Source organism: Candoia aspera, chromosome 2 (assembly GCF_035149785.1).
Source record: "Candoia aspera isolate rCanAsp1 chromosome 2, rCanAsp1.hap2, whole genome shotgun sequence".
Taxonomy (NCBI): domain Eukaryota; kingdom Metazoa; phylum Chordata; class Lepidosauria; order Squamata; family Boidae; genus Candoia; species Candoia aspera.
The window spans coordinates 134,892,563-134,916,600 of NC_086154.1; the positions used below are offsets into that span (position 1 = coordinate 134,892,563).

At 41.3% G+C, this 24,038-nt stretch overlaps 1 protein-coding gene across 2 annotated transcripts; it reads right to left on the reverse strand.

Annotated features, from left to right (window-relative positions):
• Positions 1-630: 630 nt before the first annotated feature.
• Positions 631-22,887, reverse strand: LOC134490604 (keratin, type II cytoskeletal cochleal-like). Of its 2 annotated transcripts, none has more exons than XM_063293760.1 (9): positions 22,414-22,887; positions 20,484-20,692; positions 14,319-14,379; positions 12,800-12,895; positions 10,139-10,303; positions 9,158-9,283; positions 6,295-6,515; positions 5,806-5,840; positions 631-803 (listed from the first exon to the last, which is right to left on the reverse strand). In XM_063293760.1, the coding sequence occupies exons 1-9, from the start codon at positions 22,765-22,767 to the stop codon at positions 646-648; spliced, it is 1,425 nt and encodes a 474-aa protein (XP_063149830.1). In that variant the 5' UTR covers positions 22,768-22,887; the 3' UTR covers positions 631-645. The 2 variants fall into 2 exon arrangements, with proteins under 2 accessions (XP_063149830.1, XP_063149829.1); XM_063293759.1 differs by lacking the exon at positions 631-803 and adding an exon at positions 3,195-3,784 and having other exon boundaries at positions 22,414-22,886.
• Positions 22,888-24,038: the final 1,151 nt, after the last annotated feature.

The window sequence follows — 24,038 nt, forward strand, 5'->3', positions numbered from 1 at the left end:
AAGTCTAATATGGAAAGTACAAAAGGAGGAGGAGGAAGATGCATTCCGTAGGTGTACTTGGGAAAGGCTGGAAACCCACAAAAGTCAAAGGCATCTCAGCCTGCCAGGCACCCCTGCACTGGCTGCTGATAAATCCAAGCATTGGAATTGGTGCCAAGCCAAGAGCATCATCATCATCATCATCATCATCATCATCATCATCTACCAGGCTCATGTTGGCAAAGCTTTGGGTTAGTCATAAGCTCTCCATGTTATCAGGTAGGATGGCTCAGCTAGGTGGGCAGAACTGTGCACCGAGAAAGTTTAGCCTCACTTTGACTATGCTGAGACTGCACCCTTTTGTAGCTGCTGTTTCCACATGATAGGGAAATTCTTTACCAGTTTCTTGTTTAAACTATATCACTTAGATTTAAGAATATTCAATTTGTAGTTCTTAACTATAGTGCAATTTGCTGTCCTTCATGAATATCCTGTTCATTAGTCATCCTTGAACAAGGAGAGACATGACAGCTCTAAATCCCTAATTCCACCATCTCAAACACCAAGTGTTATTTATAAGTACTGAGGTTATTTCCAATCCTATGGGAAAAAATGCAGAAAAAGACAGTCAAAGTGAATAGTCTGCAACAGCTCTCCCACCTCACCTCACAGACAAACGGTAACACTGAGGATTTCATTTGGCTTACAAAGAAGTGGGGTAAGGTGGATGTGACAGAGATACATAAAAGGATACACAGCATGGAAACAGGGAGTGAGGAAAGTTTTCCTTCTTTCCTCATAATGTTGGAATGCAGGATCAAACACTGAAATAAATGCAGGGAGATCCAGGATTAATAAAAGAAAATCCTTCTTTACAGTATGCAGTTATTAAAGACTAAGCTGCCAGCAGATGCAACAAAGGCCCCCAATTTAGGTGGTTTTAAGGGGGGGTCTAGACATATCCATATAGGACAGGCCTATCAGAATAAATGATTGCTATTGTCAATGGATGTATACTATCTCTTGAATCAAAAGGAGCATGTCGTCACTAGAAGGGTTATCCTCTTTACATCCTGTCAGTGGGTCTCCAGGATACATCTGATGGATTAATGTGGAAAAGCTGGTCTGCTGCAGCTTCATATGACCTTAACACACTTTAACACAAGGTTATATCTTGCTGCCAAATCGTATTAAATAGATCTCCACCAATGTCAATAATGCTTTGTTTGCACAGTAACCAGGAGAGGTGGTGTGTGTGTGTGTGTGTGTACATATGTGCATGTTTATGTGGGTGTACAAGAAGAGGGGACAGGAGGAGTGGAGTGGCAATAATAATTACAATTAAATAATAATCATTTGTTATAATATTGCTTTACTTCATGGCATTACTAAGTTCAATTATGGTATTGTATGTTTAAAATGTTTTTATACAGACTCTTAAAGTGTTATTTTGTAAAACACTTTTTAAACTGTTATACTGTTTACCATGGATGTTTCATATTATATAGTTTATAGTAGATATAGAAGTATCTTTACCATGGAAGTTTTATTGCTTCATGTGGTTTTGTGTCCCATAGACTTTTTAACTGTTCTTGCAAGCTGCCATGAGTTGGAATGGATTGAGTGCCATACCAAATTAATAAATAAATAGGAAATGTGCTAGCATTAACACTGGGCTGACTTCTTCCCTAGGAGGCAAGGGGTCTTAGTAAGGATGGTAATGCATTGCTTACTTGGAAGAGCCTGCAAGCTGATGTTTTAACACAACAGGTTCAATGTATATAAAAGGTGGTGTGTTCCAGCCTTGTGTGCTAGGCATCAGACAGTATTGCCTTCTGCCCTGACAAACCACCACTGGAAGACCTGAAAGACCAGGTTAGGGAGAGATCATCATGGAGAGCCAGTTTGGTCTAGTGGCTAAGGTTCTGGGCTAGAAACCAGGAGTCTGTGAGTTCTAGTCCCACCTTAGGCATGAAAGCCGGCTGGGTGACCTTGGGCCAGTCCCTCTCTCTCAGCCCAACTCGGTGCAATGTAGACTAGCCTCCTCGTGGTGCACCCCGAGCAACAGCAAAATAGTCTACACCTCTGGCTGCTGGGCCTCACAAGGATTTCCCAGCAAGAAAAAGCAGCATGAACACCAAACTGCTATGCCATACGATTAAAAAAAAAATCATGGAGAAAATCTATCTATGTGATTGTTAAGTGTCGACACCAACTTGATGGCACATAATCAATGAACTTGATAAACAAGACCATGCATGCAGCCAGCCAAGTATTTTACAACATATTAAGTCTTCCTGTTGATTACTTTAAGAGATCTAATGTGACAGGGAGGATTAGGCTGTAACTATGAGGTATGTGGAGGGAGGCCCAGTTGCAAATCTCATACCATCCTCCAACTCAGTTACCTTTTTCACACATTGTGCTAACTATAATAGAGTCTGTTTGATTTGGGCTTAGCACGTGGCATGAACCAAGCCATTGGAGTTTGCAGACATTAACTCATGATTTAGTATGCTGTCAGATCCTAACAAGTAAGGTAGGCATGCTTCAGGTCCCATCTATTAAAGAGTGCCACCTGGCAGGATTTAGGAAGTGTACCTCCTCTCTTGCAATCCCTGTCCTCTGGGACAGCATACTGCTTGAGATTTATGGAGTTCTTCTTTTTCTTATTGTGTCTGTTTTGTTTGGTTTTAACCCTATGTACACACCCAGTTGCAGTTGTGAGGTGGCCAGCTATATAAATGATATAAATGGAGAGATGGATGCACTGGATGGACTTGTACAAAGTTCTCCCAACCACAGCTGCCACTTCCCCTTTGAGCAGGAGCTGTAATTCCAGAACAAACCCAAATGGCACACCTGTCTCAAATGGGGAAGTGCAACCCCATCCAAGACTAAGCATGAAAAATCCTCAGATCTCTCTCTCTTTCCCTCTCACCTCTCTCTCTCATCTATCTATCTATCTATCTATCTATCTATCTATCTATCTATCTATCTATCTTCAGAAGATATCTCTAACTGCTGAATTCTAGAAGTTAACTGATTGCCTGCCTTCTCTCCAATTCAGCCTTAAACAACGATCTTGGCTGTGAAATCTCAATAGTTCAAAGGGCCTCCTCAATTTTTTTTTAAAGTGGATGACAAATGTGGCACCATGTCCATTAATCTGGTGTATGTGAAGGGAAAACTAAAAGAATCACAAGACAACACCCTTTAGGAGAAAAGAAAGATAGCTCCAACTTTATTTTAATGACTTTCATTCCTCTCCCACTTCCAATAAAAATCATAGAGGGTAGGAAAGTGCAGCACATTTCTACATCAAAGCCAGAGCAGGTGGTTACTTCCTGGACACTTCTGACCCAGGTTACTCTGCTGTCAGTGAAATCAACAGCAAAGTTCTCCTTGGTCTGAATGGGCACAAGAACAGAATTAAGGCTGTTTATAGGAAGTAGGGAGCTGCTCATGGATTTGCAGATCTGTATCATCACTGCTGGATGTTGCAGCCATTTGGGCTGCTGGGAAAAAACAACCCCTTCCCCCAAGCCCATATTTTCTTCTCTGTTACAAGGAAAGGACAGGAAATTTCTTTTATTCAGGCAGTGATGACTTTTTCTTTGCTGAATTTAATTCTTGATGCTTCTCCTGGTTGTCACGCTGTATGATGATTTCAGGCTGCCTGAGCCAGCCCCAGAGGAAACGCCAATGGATCCGCCGGCCAGTCCACCTCCCAGGGCGAATCCTCCACCAAAGCCAAGACCACCTCCGCTGCCATATGCGCTGCCACCACTGGAGCTGACCATGGCTGCAGCACACCAAAAAACATGTCATGTTTAGCAGCAACAGTGGGACAGCTCAGAGTGTTCTTGAAGTGAGTGGATCTATTAACTATGGCTCAGCAGAAGCCACTTGATCTTTAACTTCATGTGTATGAAAGGGGACTCACTTTGGCCAAGATGTTTACTCTTGCTCTGCCATTCGGTTGGCTTCCCTTGAGCACAGGGACCTCAGCATAGAGCTGGCCGACTAGCAACCCAGCCGTGTGGTGAAACAACATTGATTCTGGGATCCCTGATTGACCATCCTGTCTCCTTTGACTGAGACAGGACAAGGCAGCCAAATATCCCCCCCCCCCGATTTTATTTTTTTTACTAAAACTGATCGTGCACCATTGGTTTCAAAACCACAAATTATCTAATAGGTACTCTCCCCAACTTATAAAGATGGCTGCCTGCCAATATTCAATCAGAATATACTATACATTCCTGTGACTGAATTTGACCATTCTGTGTCCTCTGTTCTGGAATGAGGGGAAGCAGTTCTTGACTTTCTCCTACGTGACATCCGTTTAAGTATTCTAGGACTGCTATTATATCCCATCCCCAGCTGTCTCTTCTCAAGGCTAACCACACTTGGTCCCTACAATCTTTCTCCTTACAGTTTTTAGTTTTTAGTCACCTGATAGCCTTCTTTGCCCTTTGCTAAATCCTTGTTAAAGTGTGGTGCCCAGAACTGTATTCAAGGGCAATCTGACCAGCGCAGAACAGAGTGAAACTACTGCTTTCCATGATTTGGAAATTATACTTCTGTTGATGCAACCAAAAACCACAATTTGCTTCTTTGCAGCCACATTGCACTGCTGTCTCAGATTTCATTTCTGATCAATTACTAATCTAAAGTACAGTTTGCAAGTATTATTATCAAGCCAGGTTTCTCTCATCCTATACCTGGGCATCTGAATTTTGTTTCCAAAGTGAAGAAATGTGCACTTGGATCTGTTCAATTTCTCTCTGTTGCTTCCAGCCCATTTCTTCAATCTATCAAGAGGATCTTTAGGCTAGCATTCAATGCCCAATGTGAATCAACTGAGAATTAAGCAATGAATCATATTCATCATGCTTGTTTTGTTTATGCAACTACTGTTATGAATCCAGGACATTTTGGTTAGGACTGGGTAAAAATTATATAAATAATTATTCTTCATTCCAAAAATCTGCTCTCCACAAGAGAGAATTTGTTAGGAATGGCAAAATTCAGGCTCTGAGTCCCTGACTGAGAGCAGAACGACTTCTATGAAAATAGAAGTCACGATCCCGTGTTGCATGTTATTCCTTATTTCTGAACCCTCAATACATAAGCAACTCTCAAAAGCCATAGCTTGTTCTTTCTATCCATGCCCTAAAGCAAAGGAACACAGACTTGAGTATGGCCCTGAGAAATTGCTCCCAGTTAACAAATCGTGATATTTAATAGGACAGAAGGGGAAAATTATTAAATGCATGCCTATTATCTCTATCTTTATTTTAATTAAGTCGAAATGTTTTCCCTAGCCATACCCCTACTTTTGGGAATGCAACCATAAGTACAAGTAATCCTCATTTAGTGACCGCAATTGGGACCAACAACTCTGTTGTTAAGCAAAGCGGCTGCTAAGTGAAAATCACATGACCGTGACTGTGCTTACAAATTTCCTTCAGTTTTCCTTTGTTTCTTGCTACTTCCTTCAGCTGAACTGGTGTTCTTTCTCTTTCTCTTTGAGGATAACTTGGTATAGGGTAAATAAGCAAGTGAAAATAAGTTAAGAGAGATACTGCGAAGGTTATAAACTGGTCACTAAGTTGTTTTTAAGCCCTGTCATAACTTTGAATGGTCATTAAACAAGGCAGTCGCTAAGCAAGGACTACCTGTAGTATACCACTCCAGCCCAGGGGGAATTTTCATCTTGGAGAAAATTATAAACTGCTGTCATAAGGGATGATTTCCATGATCTGTGGTCTGTGAGGTTTAATACATTCTGAGAAGTCAAAGAATAAAAAATAAACTTACTCATGCTCACAGAACCAGCTCCTTCTCCAGACAACCTGTTGTGTGAGAAATAAGCACACAAGCAAACTTTTTAAAAAGAAGAACAGTTATAAAGAAGAGGAAAAGCTTAAAGGACAAAGGGAAGGCCTCCTTCAAGATTCACTTAATCTCAACCATGTCAGTGTAGGAGTTTCAATTAATGGATGGTTACATTGGCTTAAATATACAAAGGGATTAAAAAAAACACTTTTTAAAAAGTAAATGCCTTCTTGGCTTTGGATGTTTGTGTTATAGCAGGCATCTGCTAATCCTCTTCTAACCTTAGAAGAGAAATCTTATTGTTGTAAGATTCCATATGCAATGATCGTAAGTACTTATTTCATACATAATATGGATGGAGACATAAACAGTTGATTGGTTTCAAAAGAAGATCTCAGCCAACGCTTGACTGAACTCTGCTGACCTAGCAAAGGAGCTGCAATGATCGGAGTATTACTTCCAGCCACGTACCTGCTCTCCTCCCCTTCCAGCAGCTTTCTGTAAGTGGCAATCTCAATATCCAGAGCCAGCTTGACATTCATCAGCTCCTGATATTCACGCAGTTGGCGGGCCATGTCCTGCTTAGCTTTGTGGAGGGCCTGCTCCAGCTCCTCCAGTTTCGCCTTGGCATCTTTGACAGCCAGCCCGCCGCGTTCCTCTGCTTCAGCAATGGCGACTTCAAGCTTGGCACGCTGGAGAGACAGACCAAGAGGGCAGGATTACTGAAGTTCTCTCTTTTCATTTCATCCATCAAGGAGGGAGAAAGAGGGGAAAGTGCTCCAAAGCCATAGTGACAATGAGTATGTTATGAGGAAATCCATCCTTCCTTTAATACTGCTTTCTATGAATGCCACTTTTTTTTTAAACGGGAAACATATTTAGACCCCAATCCCCAACTGCCACCAGGAAAAAAAAATTCTAAGGTTGAGTCAGGCTTCAGCTGCCAAGGCAGGACTGGAACCTGTTATGTTATGTTATGTTTCAAGAATCCAAGAACTCCTGGTGAGTAATTTTTATTGCAGAAAAGTCATTAGCCATAAAGAAAGCATTCCAGCAAGTAGAGTTTCAAGCCTTTTTCATAGATTCAACGTGCAACCCTGTTTGGATCTTTTTCTTTTGCTCATCCTACGTAAGGGATGATTTGGAAACTCACTGTTTCCATTGACCTCTTATTTAGAAAACAGTTGTCCTTTCTCCCACTGTGGAAGAATTAACTCTCAGAGGTTGGATCACGTCACAAGAATATATCAAATAGCCCCGGTGAATAAAAGACAGGGAACTCTGTATTGGTTATTTTTATATGTCTCTTCTTGCTCCATCTGCAATTGCACTCTTCAGTATGGCAGTAGGGCACCTTAAAATAGCTAGTCAAAATAACTTGGGAAGCCACAACGGTGTGATAGTACACTAAGGCCATCGAATGGACTGTACCTCTTCATATTATTGGTGGGGAATCTCACTTCTCAGTGTTCTCCCACATTAAAATAAAACTTTTCCTGCAAAGAGATGGGAAAAACAGTTGGGAAGCAAAGGGAGCTTCAATCACCTAATTTTTTCTGCTAGCACAGATCATGTTCATCCTGTAGAACAGCAAGGTGTTGACTTCTCTTCAGATATTGTACTGATATTGTACTGTGATACAAGGTCCTCTAGGCCAAAGTCCAGCAGATAGTGCTGTGTCTTTAAGAAAAAAAGAAGCGGGGGAGGCGAGGAGACCTTAGGTCAGCGGTCCAGTGCCAGAGTTGTATACTGAAAGTAGCTCAACCCCTGGGCCTGCCAAGTACAAAGAGTTCAGGTTGGAGCCCTGAGGAAGCTATCTGTTATAAGATCTGGAAAGCCCCTGGCAGGGCAAAATAGATTACACTAAACGGGCCAAACATCTGACTCTGTAAAACAGGCTGAGGAACCTGTGCTAGCAGTTATAATTCGGTCATCTAGAACTCTCTGGAGGAGAAGCAAGAGGCCCATCCTTTATTTAAATAAATGCACAAACATCACTAGGGGGATACTCATGGTTTGATATATTAGGGGAGAAGGGCCCATAGCTAAATGGCAAAGCAACTGTCTCTGTCTCTCCCTCTCCCCCCCACAAGCAGACCCAATTCCTGCTACCTCTAGTCAATAAGTCAAGAAACACTTTTGCTTGGCAATCCTGGAGAACTATTACTAGAGTCAACAACAGTAACCTAGATTAGGAGTTCAAGAGGTGTGACCCATCAGCATTAAAATCAGTATGAGAACCAGTATCAATCAAGGGCATCTGTGTGTGTGTGTGTGTGTGTGTGTCAAACACAACTCACAAGGGAGCATGTTCCATAGCCTGAGAGCAACATACAGAGAGGCCTTCTCTTCCATGCCAGAAAAATGGGCCTCTGGTAGCAGGAGTGGTTCCAAAAGACTTCTGCAAATCTTAATAGTCAGCTGTTTATCATAATCTGCCCTGGCACTGATGGATGATGATGACTGATATGAGATAAACTTACTAGCCATCTACATGAACCGTTTAGGACAAATGCATCTCTTGTGCTCCACTCTCTCTGTTGTAAGTTCCCCAGAAAAAGGCTGTAATGCTGAGTATCAGGGCTTCAGACCTCCCATTCATTCTTCAGCGGTGAGCTTGCCTGGGTCACTGTGTTTGCACTGCTTCTCTTTGGATGTTTGCTGAAGCCTCCCTGCCCTTAAGCCTAACAAGTCTTATGGGGAGTGATTCACAATGGCTTATCTCCCACTTTTATGCAAACAGTCTAGTTAATTTATCATGAAATATCCAATCCTTGCAGGCAACCATAGAACAATTATATAAATAGGTGTGAGGTTGGTGTGTGGTTTTTTTTTTGACATGCCATTCACTCCACAAACTGCCAAAGCTTTCCAGAAGACAAAAGGTGGGGGCGGGGAAAGGAGAAGTTTCTGGCTTGAATCACCATGGACTCAACGCTAGGTAGACGAGGGCCAAAATGAAGGAGACACACCTACGGCAAGACCTTCCCATTTTTTTTTATTACTTTTAAGCAGGTGCAAAGGGCCCACTTTCTCCATCCCATAGTATCCCTGCTTTTACCCAAAAAAAGCCTTGTCTCCAGTCAGGTTTGGAATAGAATCTAACCTGCTTTTTCCTGCAGTTCTTTAGTTACCTGTGGCTTTAGAAAGAAAGCATAAACCCAGCAGTATGGTTCCAGCTGTTGTCTAAATTTTCCTGCAGGATTTAAGTCACAAGTGGAATGGTGAGTTGAGCTGTTGGGGCTGTGCATGGGCATCCCATCACACTCTTATTGCTTGGTGCTCAGTGTAGATTTTGCAGGGAAAGAACTCAGTACTTCTTTTTCCTACTCACCTGGTTTTTCACACTGTCAATCTCAGCTTGCAGCCTCTGTATTGTGCGGTTAGTCTCTGCAATCTCACTCTTTGTGCTCCGCAGGTCATCTCCGTGCTTTCCAGCAGTGACTTGCAAGGCCTCAAACTAAAATTAATGAAAGATGTAGAAAATATGCTGTTGGAAATTTGAAGGAAGGTTACTAGTCTTCCCCTCCCCATTCTAGGCTCCTGTCCAGGCTCTGTTGCCTCCCCCCAACTACCCATATATTGACCGCCCTGATATACTATAGTATCTGGCTTCATATCTTTTTCTTTTTGTTTATATCACATTCTGGAACTCTATGTAAAGTTCAACTTTTAAAATTGTTTTCTATCAAAAGGTAAAAGAAATATCTCCTTTGCTCTAAGTACTAAGTGATCCCTTTCTGAGGCTAGAAAGACAAATATAAAATGCCCATGTAAGTTTCTGCAGATGAATGGGGTATGTCTGTGTGAACTGGGGGAAAGGGGTCATGGAGGGATGAGTGAGCTGAATAGGATAAATGACTATAAGGACCGTTTATGGAAAGGTAAATTCAGAAGGGATAGGACACAAACAACACCACTAATCTCCACTGTTACATAGATATTTGTCTGATGGCTTATTTGTGAAGCTTCCTGAATATTTCATCCAATAGGCATTGCAGAATGAACAATGCTAAAGAAGGGAAAGGCTAACTGATGATGGGATTATCATAGCTTCTACTCAAAGGAGTAGATCAAATAAGTTGGAGCTAGAAGCTTCCAAATATGTTACAAAGACAATAAAAAGTATCCATATCAATCATAAATGAGAGGTTCATTTGCAGTAGCTATCCAACAAAGCCAGTACCTAGAAGTGGCTTTGTTAAAAATCTGCAATGTACTTTAACACTATAACAGGATACTGAGCCATTATAAATAATCTAGTGGATGTCACCCGGTGGCTCCCTTGTAAACTCATCTTTTCACCATTGCTCACCTTGCTTTGGTACCAGTTTTCTGCCTCCATCCTGCTTTTCTTAGCAATCTCCTCATACTGAGTTCTGACCTCAGCGATGATGCTGTCCAAGTCCAGGCTCCGATTGTTGTCCATTTGAAGGACAACTGAAGTATCGGAGATTTGGGTCTGCAATTCAGACAGTTCCTGACCAAAAAAAAAAACAGACATTGGTTGTTTGCTGCCCTTCCTTCCTGGGTTGTTCAGGTCAGACGCAATTAGGATATATAGCAATACAATAGTTGGAGGCTAAAGAGAGGAATGGGGTAGCCTTTGCTCTTAAAACTAAGCTTCCTGCTACAATTAAATGTTCAATAAGAGTGACAACCAAGATGAGCAATTTTTCCTGGGATTAGGATCCAAATGGTAGCTCATTGGATTACATACACAGAACCGCACAAGCCGTGGCCATATACTTGTGGTGGAATGTGTCTATGAAGGGGGATGTGATGTGATGGACTGCAGTAACGCAGCTGGTTCTCAGGAAGGAGGGAGCACATTCCAAGGAAGGGAGCGAGTTAAGAGAAAATACAGCCTGGAGTTGGAACGTGGGAAGACTAAGAGGTTCAGAGTAGCCCCACCCTAGAGCCTCCCAGGTTATTTCCCTTTAGTTTAGAGAAGAGTAGGTTTAGTCTGGCAAGATTCTGTCTATACGGTATGAGCAAATAAAGAACTGAAATTTGGCTGGATTGATTCCTTGTTGTTCTTGGGCTAGGCCTGACGTATACAGAAGACACATGGGTTTTTCTGCACGTGTTCTATTAAACACAGAAAATAATGAGGACAAATACCCCAATTAAGACCTGGCATTAGCACCAGTGAACAGCTGGCACAGACTTTCTCCTGTTTGTGTAAGTTGACCAACACCTAGCTCAGCAAATTGTGCCACACAAAAACAATATTAACTCATCAAACTAGCCGGATTTGTAAATTCCCTTTGACTCCCATCTGTTGCACAAAGGAATCACATGAGATAAGCAACTGGATATGTTTAGCAAGGGTTTAGGGTTTCCACTAGGGAGGCATTTGTACATTAAATTGTGCCAGGGTTGACAAATGGCCTATGAAGCAAAGGGATGTCAGAGCAATGAAAAGTAAATATAGATGATTACAAAAGTAAAATTTAAGTGCTTGTAATTTCTAACAGCTTTGCCTTCAATGTCATTTCAAGTTTGGATTTAATTTTTTGAGCCATCTTATAGGGACACTGGATTTTTCAGTGGAACCAGTTTGGTCTAGTGGTTAAGGTTCCAGGCCAGAAACCAGGAGACTGGGAGTTCTAGTCCCGCCTTAGGCATGAAAGCCAGCTGGGTGACCTTGGCCCAGTTGCTCCTCGCAGCCCAACTGAGGTGTCACAGGGTTGTTGTTGTGGGGAAAATAGGAGGAGGAAGGAGTATTAGGTATGTTCACCACCTTGAGTTATTTATAAAAATAATAAAGGTGGGATAAAAATCAAATAAATAAATAAATAAATAACCTTTAAAATATAGGAACCAATGTTCACTTGAGCAAAGATGTCTTTGAAAAACACTTTTTAGTTTAAAAGATGCCGCCTACCTAACCAAAGGATGGGGTTAAATCTAACCAAAGGATTGCTGTAAGTGTACTTTGCACATTGTGCTAAGCCATCATTTGCTTAATCATGGTTTGTTGAATAAACTACAGTGGCTGGGTACACACATTACATTAGTCCACCGGAGCTGGGCAGCCAATACATTTAAACAAATATTAATAATAATGCCAAAACTAAACAAACAGCATTATAGCTTACGCAATACATAAACACTGTTAAAAATAGGGTTCCAGGCAGACTGGAATTCTGTCTGAATCTGTTTTCTTCAACAATGAGAAAAGAAACTTCCAGTGAAAATTTCAACAAATAAATCCACCGACCCACACAGCAATTATATGGAATCCAAACAATTAGGCATTAGTATTAGTGATGATATATTTTGGCAATAGTTAACAATGGAGAAGATAATACCCCTAAAGGCCTGAATGTGATGGAGAACCATAATTAGTTTTCTCTGATCTCAGTTAAGCATGACATCTATATATTTACATTACTGCTAGAAGAAAATGACCTCCCCTAGTTCTTGAATAAATTTGTGAGAGAACTTAATTTTCCTCCGTTTTATGTTTCCTCTTCAGATGCCTGGGAAACTGACTGGGCGGTGTGAATTTTCAGGTGCTGAAGCTGAATACCATCACTGCAGAATGTTTGTCTTTGCTGTTTGCTAAGTTACGTATTTTCTTTAAATTAGTAAACTCTGTCTCTGTTAGTTCCTCCCCTCCCTTCATGGAGCTATTCCTTTGCTCAATCTCTCGTCCCATGCCAACTTTTTCTCCTTTCTCATTTGTATTCTATATTTTGGTAAGGACTGATTTCTGTAGTTTCTGCAGGTATATATTTAAGAACAACAAGCTAACAGGTCATATATAAATATTTAAATAAATTCTTTACAAGGGTCACCTAATCTGCCTTCTGTAAGGAGATCAGTGTATGAGCTAAAGACAGCAGCAGCACAGAATGTTCTTCCTTGGCCTTGCATCTTCCAGAGACGCATCTTGTTGACTGGGAGTTGTCAGCCAGCGCATCTGGAGGGTACCAGATTGTGGAAAGCTACAGTAGAGATTACTTACTGCTTCATAGAATGCTCTCATGAAATTTATTTCTTCTGTCAGCCCGTCCACCCTGGCTTCCAGCTCCACCTTATTCATGTAGGAAGCATCAACATCCTAAAAGAAACCATTAGAAGAAAAGCAAGCTATTTTTTTGAGAAATGGAAAATCAGGAAAGGACAAGATTGCTACCATGGGCAAAAAATAGTGTGATGGAGAATCTCACATCTATGTTGCTAGGCTTAATCATCTTTGTCCCCACCGTAAAATGAAATGGTCCAAGTGACTTAGCATTCATCTACATGTGACACTGAATGTGTAGCAGGCTACTATGACTTTTTAAATATTATTATTCAAAGGTACAATTATAATGGAGTCCGCTGCATGCAGGAAGGAGAAGTGTATTCCTTTTTTTTTTTCTAGTTTAAGTTGAAATGACATGGCACTAGTATTTTCCTCAAGCTTGGAGATAAGTTTCCTTTTTCTGTAATTAACTATTTAAAGGGAGGAAGGTAGCTGCAAGTATTCCATTTCAGATAATATGTAGTCTGTCCCTAAATGTCTTCCCCTCATTGATGTCTCACTTGACCTTAGGTAGGTCACCTATCCTTGCTTTGTGTCCTTTATCCTCCTCCCCTTCTACTTCATCTGTTTGATTTGTATACATAGAAGAAAAACACCTGTCTGCATAATAGAAACCTTGCTTTGAGTGCTGCAGCCACATAATAAGGAAATATGTGTTATGTTTGCTGTTCCCAGTGTAATTCTTGCATTAGGGCTATCCAGCAGCTTTCTGAATGAATGAATGAATGAATGAATGAATCTGATTTGCAAAAAAGAATCCTTCTGAGGAATTTGGTGGTTGCAGCAGTATGTTTAGTGACTTTGAAATGCAGTCCTCTGATCTTCCTATCATCCTCATCCTTCATAAAAAGTTGGGTTAATGTTTGCAAGAATCTTCCTTTCAGAATCTTTATTGAATTCAGCTCTAATTTAGTACAAAGCCTATATATGGAACACACCACTTTACAGTGGAGATGACAGGTTGTAGCGTTTAATATTTCCCATGGGAAAATAATCCATGCGCATAAAGAAAAATCTAGCATAAAAAAGCAGGTCTATAATTCTTTCCCATATGAGCTTATTTTTTATATGTTCAAAGTTTTATTTTCTTTTTGAAAATATATAGGTGGCCTCTCTCCCATTGGCAGTTTGTGATGATGCAGTCCATCTGTTTTTGGTGTATGGACCAGATCAGATGCCACAAAAGTTTGTATGTCCACAATTAATATTAATTTTGAATATATTTGGTCTTTGGACATCATCACTAAAATAAAATTTTACATCCCAATGTAGTGCTAATGAAGTTAATATATAGCCTTAAATTTCTACTCTGATCTATTCCAATAGTTTTAAAGATATGGTTCCCTGAGTTATCCAGCACATAATGCTGCAGAAATCATACTAGTAAAATCTTGTCACACCAGAAACCCTGCCATCTATAGCCAAACACACATATTTAGGTGAAATAGACTCTTACTTTCTTGAGCACAACAAAATCATTCTCTGCACTGGTGCGTTTGTTGATTTCATCTTCGTACCTATGGGGAGTGTGGAAGAGACAGATGGTTTGAATAGGCTCACAAGTTAATCATCACAGAAAGTGAAAATCTATCTGTCCCTAGAGAAACCAGCAGCAATCATGTGATTTCCCCCCTTTCAAAACTAATGAAGTTTCATTTTTAGAAAATGAACTGTACCTTTTAGCAGGGTTCTTCATACTAGACATTCAAGTTTTCAGAAGTCATACTTAAACTGTGGCTATGGATATTCAGATCTAGGAAGATAAGCCTGGATATGTTCCACTTACTGTAAGATTACGTCTTTTTGTGTCCAAGGGGATTTATTCCCAACAGTATATGATTACCAGAAGGCAAGTTGCTTTATACCCAAGCAGGTCTTTGAGTCATCCAGCCTAGCCTAACCAACACTGACTAGCAGGGGCTGGCTGGGGAATTCTGGGAATTGGAGTCCCCCATTTGGGGGAGATGGGCGGTGATATAAACTTAAATAATAAATAAAATAATAAATAAGTCTTAAAGGTGCTGAGGTTGAGAAACACTGCCTTAGATTGACCCTGGGACTGTCAGCATGCACACTCCAGCCTTTCCCTACAGAACTGCCCTGCCAGTGAAATAAAGATATCGTGATACAATGTTTTCAGTTCCAGTAGTTCAACATCCAGGAGTGGATGTTGGCTGTTAAGGTGATCAAAGCTGCTATCTGGCGTATTGACCACCTCCCTGCTTGTGCATTTTAAGTCACCTTATCAAACAGGGAGGGGACGCGGTGGCGCTGCGGGTTAAACCGCTGAGCTGCCGATCGGAAGGTCGGCGGTTCGAAACCGCGCGGCGGGGTGAGCTCCCGTTGCTCGTCCCAGCTCCTGCTCACCTAGCAGTTCGAAAACATGCAAATGTGAATAGATCAATAGGTACCGCTTCGGCGGGAAGGTAACGGCGTTCCGAGTCGTCATGCTGGCCACATGACCCAGAAGTGTCTATGACAACGCCGGCTCTAAGGCTTAGAAACGGAGATGAGCACCGCCCCCTAGAGTCGGATTCGACTGAACTTTACGTCAAGGGAAACCTTTACCTTACCTTTTATCAAACAGGGATGCAATAGATACTTGGATTTTTCATGCTCAGGCAAATGCCCTACATGACAGTATCTAGTTTCTAAAAACTACATGTGAATGTGGAAGAGAGAATACGGTGCTCTTGCAAATAAGGTTGAGACACAGCAAGCAAGTCAGCCTTTGGAATGGAGAAAGAACGCTGATCAATAGCCTTGAAAATTCTGCCCTTAGGAAAATTAGATTCCCTACTCTGTTCAGCGGGGATTAAAAGAAATGGCAGAAATCAGGCTGTGGTTGGCAACAACTTTGATTCCTTACCCAGCAGCTTTCAAACAAACGAACAAACAAACAAAAAATAAACATGGGTAGGGTAACTACTCAAAACACAAAAATGGACACAAGTTAATTGTTAAGACTGGCCGGCTACCCTCCATTGGAAGATCAACCTCTGCAAATGCTGTAAATGGAAATAACTGTTTCAGTCTGAGCCGGGAAGTTTCCAAAGTCACAAAATGAGTTCATGAGAAAAGTGGTCTTTTGAGAACTACAGCCTGGTCTCTTAATTCCAGGTCTATCGATTTGGTCACCTGATCGATTTGGTCACCTGATGAGAGGGAACAGTGCCGGCTTCAGCCCCCTGCCCAAATCACAGAGAGAGACAAGCATGCGGAGAATTCAACTGGAGTTGTTGGGGCATTTTGTTAAGAAGGCATACCTATACACTAAGCCATAATGCATTCTGTTTGATTTTGATTTGCTGTATTTACATGCATTCCCCCCCCCCTAATAATTATTTGGGAAAAGAGGGGATCTGAGATTTGTTGCTAAGAATAAAAGTGTTTTAACATGACATTTGCAGACATCCAAAGTGGAAGAGGATGCCTTTGAAGATCACCTGCTGCTTAAGTGGGCTGTCTGCCTAAGGAAGGAATTTAACCCTTCTGGCAATATCTAAACAGGGCACCTTTCTTCTTCCTCTCTTTTTCTGTTCAGTTACGTCTCTTTTCATCTTGATTCAATTTTGTTCTTTTTTCTCTTCCTGCCCAGTGCAGCTCCTCTTTCCTCGCTTCACTTCTAATTCCCTTTTTGCCATTTCGGTCAAAAGTGGGAAGGAGGCGTGTATGTGTTTCTGTGTGCTTATTTTACACAGATTTTAATCCATCATTATTAATTCATTTTTTCTTTAAAAAAAATCCTGGTCTATCTTTTTTCAGACTGGGTTTCTGGCAACCATGACCATATTTAATGGAGAGGGGGTAGAAGTCATCTCTGGGGTTGTCTTCAGCCGGAACTGGCAACCCTAAGTTGATGGACAAAGAAAGCTGAGCTCTGCACACAATTTTTTTTTTCCTTACTGTATTCTTCCTTTGGGAATGAAGACCTTTTAAGTCTGCAAATTTCTTCCTTTCTGGAAGAACCTGAAACTTAACAACTGCCATGGCTCTTCCCCATTACAAAAAATTGTGGGCACTGTAAATTGGTGCAGATGCTGAGAATTTTCTCTGATAGAGCCCTCTCACAAATTCCCAGAGTTCTTCGGGGCAAGCAAATGAGCTTTTTAAGACGCACACGGCGCAATTGATGTCACAGACAGTTCTATCCCTACTTTGTAAGGCGATGGTGCCCCTCAAAAGGGGCATTCATGCATAAAGCCTAGTTAAGGCCTATCTTCGGGCTGCTTCAGCCATCCCTACTGCAATTTGCCTGTGCTTTGGGAAACACTAATAGTTATTGACTTTTCTCCTCCACAGAGACACACCCTCTGGGGCTTTATCAGCTCTGTTTGTTCTCCATTCTTCTTGGAGCTAGCTTGCCAACTTCCTATTTCTTAAACATTGCAGGTGTGGCCGGGTGGGGAAAATAGCGAGGAGTCTGCTTCTCTTGGACATTTCTAGAAGCAAAGGGGCTTTTTTCACAAGTTCAGGGCCATTTGCTCCTTTGTCTCCATGGACGCTTTCTACATAACGGCAGGAGTGTTTCTTGGTAAAATGCAGAGCTATCACCAGATAAAGTGTTTCACTTCCTTCCCCCACCTCCTCTTTCAGCAGTCCGTTGCCAAGAGATAGGGGAAAGAATGACCTTTCGCTTGCTAGCATGCTCTTTGCATTGATTGATTGCATGAGAAGCTAATCACGGTTGCAGGAGCTTCATAGGAGGAGGGATTTATAATGCTTCCGCTAAAAATGGCTCGTAATGTGGAAGAGCTAAGCTATAATTTACTATACCCTTAAATTACAAAGATGAGATAGCAGGTCCTAAGTTCAAGGTTTGCAGTATCAGCATTATTGTGCAATAGTTGAAGTATGGGCCACAGTCTGGGAAAAGCTCGCTCAAAATCCTCATTCAGCCATACAGTTTGTTAAGTCGTTCATCGGTTGCTCAGTAAAACCTGCCTCACAGGGACATTGAGAAGATAAAACAAGGATTTGTGTTTGGGCTGTGCACCCTGCCCTGAATTCCTTAGAAAGGAATTTGACTTTAAATATAACAACTATCTCTCTCTCTCTCTTGTTTCTAAGCTAAATAAAAGGCCCATAAACAATCAAGTTGTCAAACATGTTAAAAGCATCAATTTTTTAAGAACAACACCCAAATTTCACAAAGCAGAAAATCTCAATCCAATGATGTCTCTTCTGTAGGCCAAAGGAATCCATAAGCCATCCTGAGACCGAATTTAAGCCAGGGATCCCTCTTGATCTTGGCTGCAATTAAACTTTTCACAGCCAAATCACTTGCTCCACTACTATATGGGGCAGAGCTGGGCCGTCATTCAAACTTTTGATCTTGTGAAAAGGTCAGAATGATTTTTAAGGAATTCCTCCTTAGTCCCTACATATGTCCTTAATGTGGCCACGAGATTAGAGGCAGGACTCTCAAGTATTGAGGGCAGGGTTTGCAAATAAGATCTGCCTGACTAAGCCATAATTTACAGGTGCCATTAATTTTAAGGGACAACCATGCATAAAAATGGTGGTTGGTGGTGGAACATTACAAATAAATTTTGCACATGCAGTGTCACCTAAGTTTCTGCTACTTAGGGTGAGATGAAGCTAAGGATGCCATCACACAATAGGATACTGTGTTGAGCCAAATTATAAGAATGCATCGCTCCCTCAGAGAATGCAGTGGCTCTTTCCCCACCCCCATCTCCATATTTATTCTCACTTTCACATTCTAAGTATTTGACAATACTGTAGATATTTCTCTTCTATCAACAGACTCTAATTGCCTTCCTTGTGGTCTCTCACCAATATTGAATCAACAGAGCCCCACCCAACCAAGCTGCTTCAATGAATAACAGAGATGTGCCAGGATTGTTCATGTTGCTACCAAGTAATTTTTGAATCATGCGCAGCTTTAATAGCTAGTTCCCTGTAGTTTAGAAGCCATTGTTGCTTTGATGTGGATAAAAATAGTGCATGGGCAAAACAATCAAAAACATGGCTATTGAGGTCACGATGGCACTTTTTTCCAGCCACTACCATGAATAGAATTCCTTGCCCTTCTGAATTTGCTTCATATATTATATTTTGCACAGAGGATTGGACAACTCACAAGAGAAAGATGTTTTGTGTGAACAACAGCCCAACCTTATTTCTTTTAATGATTAAAAATAAATCTCAGTTTAAAGCTATTCCATTTACAAGGAAATAGCAATATAATGTAATTCAAACTCCTCTTTCTCATCCTCCTCTGAACAATATTAATGCCCCTTTGATACAAATTTAGAAGGATGAAGAACATGACATTAAGCCTAAACTTCAACTATGTACAGATTTCTTTAAATATCAAGTAAACTATCATGACAAAAAATCCTGGGAATTATCCTTTGGTGTGATAAAGGTGCTGAAACAGCTTGGCAGGATGCAGTGAAAAATTGTATCCACTAGATCAACACATCACATTTAGACTTCCTAAATATCATGACATCTTGAGGGCACCAGGTTGGGGAGGCTGGTCAAAGCAAACTTATTCTGCTTTAGATCCCACTCACACTTTACTTCTGTACTTCTGAATATTTCTTCTTTTAGCATTTATTCAAGCTAGTATCTTCCAGGTGCGTTCCAGTTATATCTCCCAGATTCCCAATAGGCCTTTCTGGCTAGAAATTCTGGGACTTGTCATCCAAAAGTATCTGGAGAACACTAGATTGGGGAAGGCATATTAGTTGTTTACCTTAAGTTGAAGGTAAGTCCACAGAAACACCTTCCCACATTCCATAGTCTTCCTTTACCCCATAAAAGCAAGGATAGGGAGCAGGCCAGGGACAATACTGGGCAATGCTTGGTAAATTGTGTCGATGTTAGATACACTTATGCCTGCACTGAAGTTTGGATTCTCCGTGCTATGTACATGGACAAGCAGGGAACCAAGCACAGAATTTTTCGAACACATCATAGGTACTGTCATAGGTACATGAAGTGCAACAGTTTCCTGGATTCTGCACTAGACAGTGGGTTGGACTAAATAATCAAGGTCTCTTCCAGCCATTATGATTCAAAGAGGCCCATCTGGATCCCTATTAATTTTCCAAGGAAAAGCTTCCTAAAATTAAGCCTGGTTTTACTTGTATTACTGTTATTTTGGCTTTATCTTCCAGATCCTCCACGTCATTCCTTCCTTAACCATTTGCACACTTCCTCTATATGCCAGAAGACGTCTGCAGCAATGCAAATAGTAGAACTACCAGATCTAGGTTGCAAAAATGCAGATCACCATGAAATAGTAGTAAAGTAGTAGAGTTTTCTATATCTCAAACAGCTTGAAAATAATCTGAGCTGAATTCCTGCATGCGCTTTGCTTGAAATAAACTCTACTAATCTTTGTAGGACTTATTTCATGCCCATAAGTTCAGATTGCTTATTTGCAATTCAATACACACTTGTTTGAGAATGAACCTCAATGGGGTCAACTGGAATTCTGAATGAACTTCTGAAAAAAAAATAATAATTCAATTTTAGACCTGAATTCTCCTCTAGATACTGTTCCCCTAAGGGAAAAACTGAGATGCTTTGCAAATAGGCACCTGAAGCCTCCCGGACTTCACAAAAACCGTTATGAATACATTACTTGTTCTTAAAATCCTCAACAAGATCCCGCATGTTCTTCAGTTCTCCTTCCAGGCGTCCCTTGTCATTCTGAAAGGTCTCTAGCTGTCTCCGCAGGTTGTTGATGTACATCTCAAAGATGGGGGCAGTGTTGCTCCGGGTGGTCTTTTGCTGCTGTAAGAGGTTCCACTTGGTCTCCAGCATTTTATTTTGCTGCTCAAGGAACCGGACCTGAGAAACATCCATGAGCACATTTTTTAAAAAATGGCTATTTTTCCAGCACAACTTGAAATGCCACGGAATCAGAAGAAAAATATAAGCCTGAATAGACCTCAGCTCTCAGATACAGAGGAGGTGGTAAGAAAATGAATTATATGGCAATATCTTTCCCCCTGAGGTGAGGTTGGCCCCCCACTCTTCTGGCCTTCAGGAAGAGCATCAAGACCTGGCTCTGCCAGTTAGCACGGGGATCCAAGAGGGATAGGCAGCCCTGGGGGTAGTTGGTGGCTTAAAGACACTCTCTTCACCTTCTAGTTTCCCCTTTTTATCTTCTATTTTTGTACTTTTTCTATTTTTATAATGGTTTTATAACTTTTATTTGTAAGTTGCCCAGAGTCAGGGAGCGAGGGAGGGAAGGAGGGAGGGAAATTTGCTGCAAAGAAAGAAAAACTCCAATGGATTAATCAGTGTTAAAAGCTGTAAGTCAGCGTTTCAGCCATCGGTCAGCTAAAACACATGCTTGAATTTAGTTGCACGTTTTGCAAACTATTTGAACTTCTATCTATTTAGCTTTTGTTTGGCCCACAGTTTAAGAACTCAGGAATGTTTGCATTGCTTTTTGCTGCATTTTCTCTTCACCAGCTTAAGAAATGGGGGAGGTTACGGACTTGGGTTTCAAGCAAAGAAACCTCCTGGCCAACTTTGCAGCTAAGCAGAGATTCATAGCTATAGATGATAGGTAGATGAGATAGAGATAGAGGTATTCATACATACACACACACTGTTCTCTAATGTCTAAATGAATAAACTACATTAATAAGGGCTATAACATTTCAGGAGATTTATTAACTCTATATGATGCTCAGAGCTTTGGCGGGGCTAACTACCCACCCCAACAGACAACTATTGGGCAAGATGCACAAATCCCATCACAGTATATAGATGGCTTATCATGAATGCTTCTGGGATATCTCCCAATGTGCTCCTAAGTATGCTTACTCAGCAGCAATTCCCGTAGAATTCAGTGTGGCTACTCCCTGGAGCAAGTATATAAGTTGCAGCCTAGGAGACTTTAAAAAGTGAGTGAGGGGATAGATATAGGCATAAAATCATCTTGGGGTTGGGATCTGTCCTTTTTTCCTTTGTAAAGTGCTGCATTAACTCAAAATAGATTGTAACAGCAGGTGCACAAATATGAAAACAAGACACTTTGGCCACATACGGAGCCAAGCAAAAATATTACAGAACCTATCAGGTATAATTACTACTGTAATTATTTCAGATATGTGCACTCATAGCTATAATATGTGTATTACCCCTGGAGTAAATTTGTACTGTTTGGGATCTCTCTCATTTTTAACCCCTGTGTATGACGCACCAGCCCCCATCTTGACAGCATGGGAGAACAAAGTGAGACGTATCCCTACTGTGAAGATGTACAGTCTTTTACAGATTAGGTCAAAAGCCTCCCATGCTGCCATACGCAGCCTTAATCAAGGGATTATTAAGAACAGTCATGTGGTAATATATCACTGGGCCATCAAAGTCTAAATCCAAGTTATCCAAATGAAAATCAAATGTCTCCCTGAACACAGCTTAAGCAGGAATCCTCAGCCTGGAGGAATAGCTAGCTTTTTAGAAAAAGCAATGAAACATCACAGCTCTACGGTACAGTAGCAACCCACTAAGGCCTACAGAAATTTCTTGCTATCACAAAAAGGCCCATATCTCACCTTGTCAATGAAGGATGCAAATTTGTTGTTGAGGACCTTGATCTGCTCCTTCTCCTCCTTGCGTACCTTCTGGATGTTGGGGTCAATTTCCAGGTTGAGTGGGGCCAAGAGGTTCTGATTAAAAGTGACCTCCTGAATACCACCGAACCATCCCGTCGGTGGGATGGAGTAGGACGGGGCAATCCGCTTGCTGCTGGAGCCCAAGTTATACAGACTGGTGCTACCAAAGGCACCAGACTTCCTAAGGCTGCCACCCCCTCTGATTCCACGCGATGAAGAAACAGAGCTGACCCGGACTTGGGTAAAGCCAGGAGGGCTGGATGCTGAACGAGAAGTGAAGTTCAGCTGCGACATGGTTACTCAAGCAAGGTTTTATATCTGGCAACTATAGACCAGGAGGGAAAGAACAGCAAGGTAGACTCAGGGGAGTTAAAGAGTCCCTCTGAACCTGCTGGCTGGCACTTCCTTTCCTTTTATCTATTAGAAAGAGCTGGGCTTGGCTTGGGGGCAGAGAAAGGATCATTTTACTGCCTGGAAGAACTGGGTGTGTCTGGCTGCCGGCCCACCGCCTTCAACCTGCTGAGCTCAGTGGAGAAGAAAAGCAGCCAGGGAAATGCTATCAACTCCACTCCCTACACCTTGCCCTTTTCTTGGCAGCAATCGTCCACCTTCCTGGATAGCTTTGCCCCAGACAGAATAAAGTTAAAGTCTTACACTTCTTTGTTCCTACCTGGAGGGTAAGGACATATAGAAATCAGAACAGAGATCAGGGAGAAGTTGTAATTACGCATTGTTTATCAAAAAAACGGGGTGGGGGAGAGGCTAAACCAAGAATAATGAGATCAGAAAGGAAAGAAAAACGTGCTAAACAGTGCAAATCCAACATTTTTGATCATGGCCTTCACTCACAAATGCTATTTCTGAGCTTTTTGTTTAAAAGGTACATTAAAAAGACACAAGAATCAAAAATCTTCCCCAGGTTGATGTCCTCCCAGATACGTTGGACAACAGTTCCCATCATCTTCCAGCCATGAACAGGACACAGAAGAGCTAGAATTCTGGGCTGTATCATATTGGACTCTTTGTAATGTAATTAGAACATCCAGATGAAAGGCACACACACTAAATAAACACAGGTGGCATCACAAATAGTTCAACTAGTCATCATTTCCATGGTTAATAATTTATATTTTGTTCTCTCCATTTGTATTTTTATGCAACAATCAGTGAGATTTCCCCCCCCCCTTATTGAAGGGAGGTAACTATGGGTCATTTCATTGATGTTTGCCATCACCTAGACTTGAAAGATTTTTAGATACTCCTATTAAACAACTGTGCAAGACTTAAATTTAGGCTTCCAAATGCAATATCTGTTTGCTGTGCAAACAGTAATGCTCTTTCAATGTAATTTATATTGACCAAAGCAGCAGACGAGCTATTTTGGTGCAGCTGCAACCAAAGCTTCTTCCTGGAGCTTTCCATCTGCAAGAGGTCTCCTTTCTGGTCCTACATCCATGTATTATCTCCACAGTTTCAAAGCAGACTGCTGGAGATGAAAGGAATTGTAGACAATATTCTGATAACCATAAATATGGATTGGCTGGCTTTGTATATAGTGTTAACCC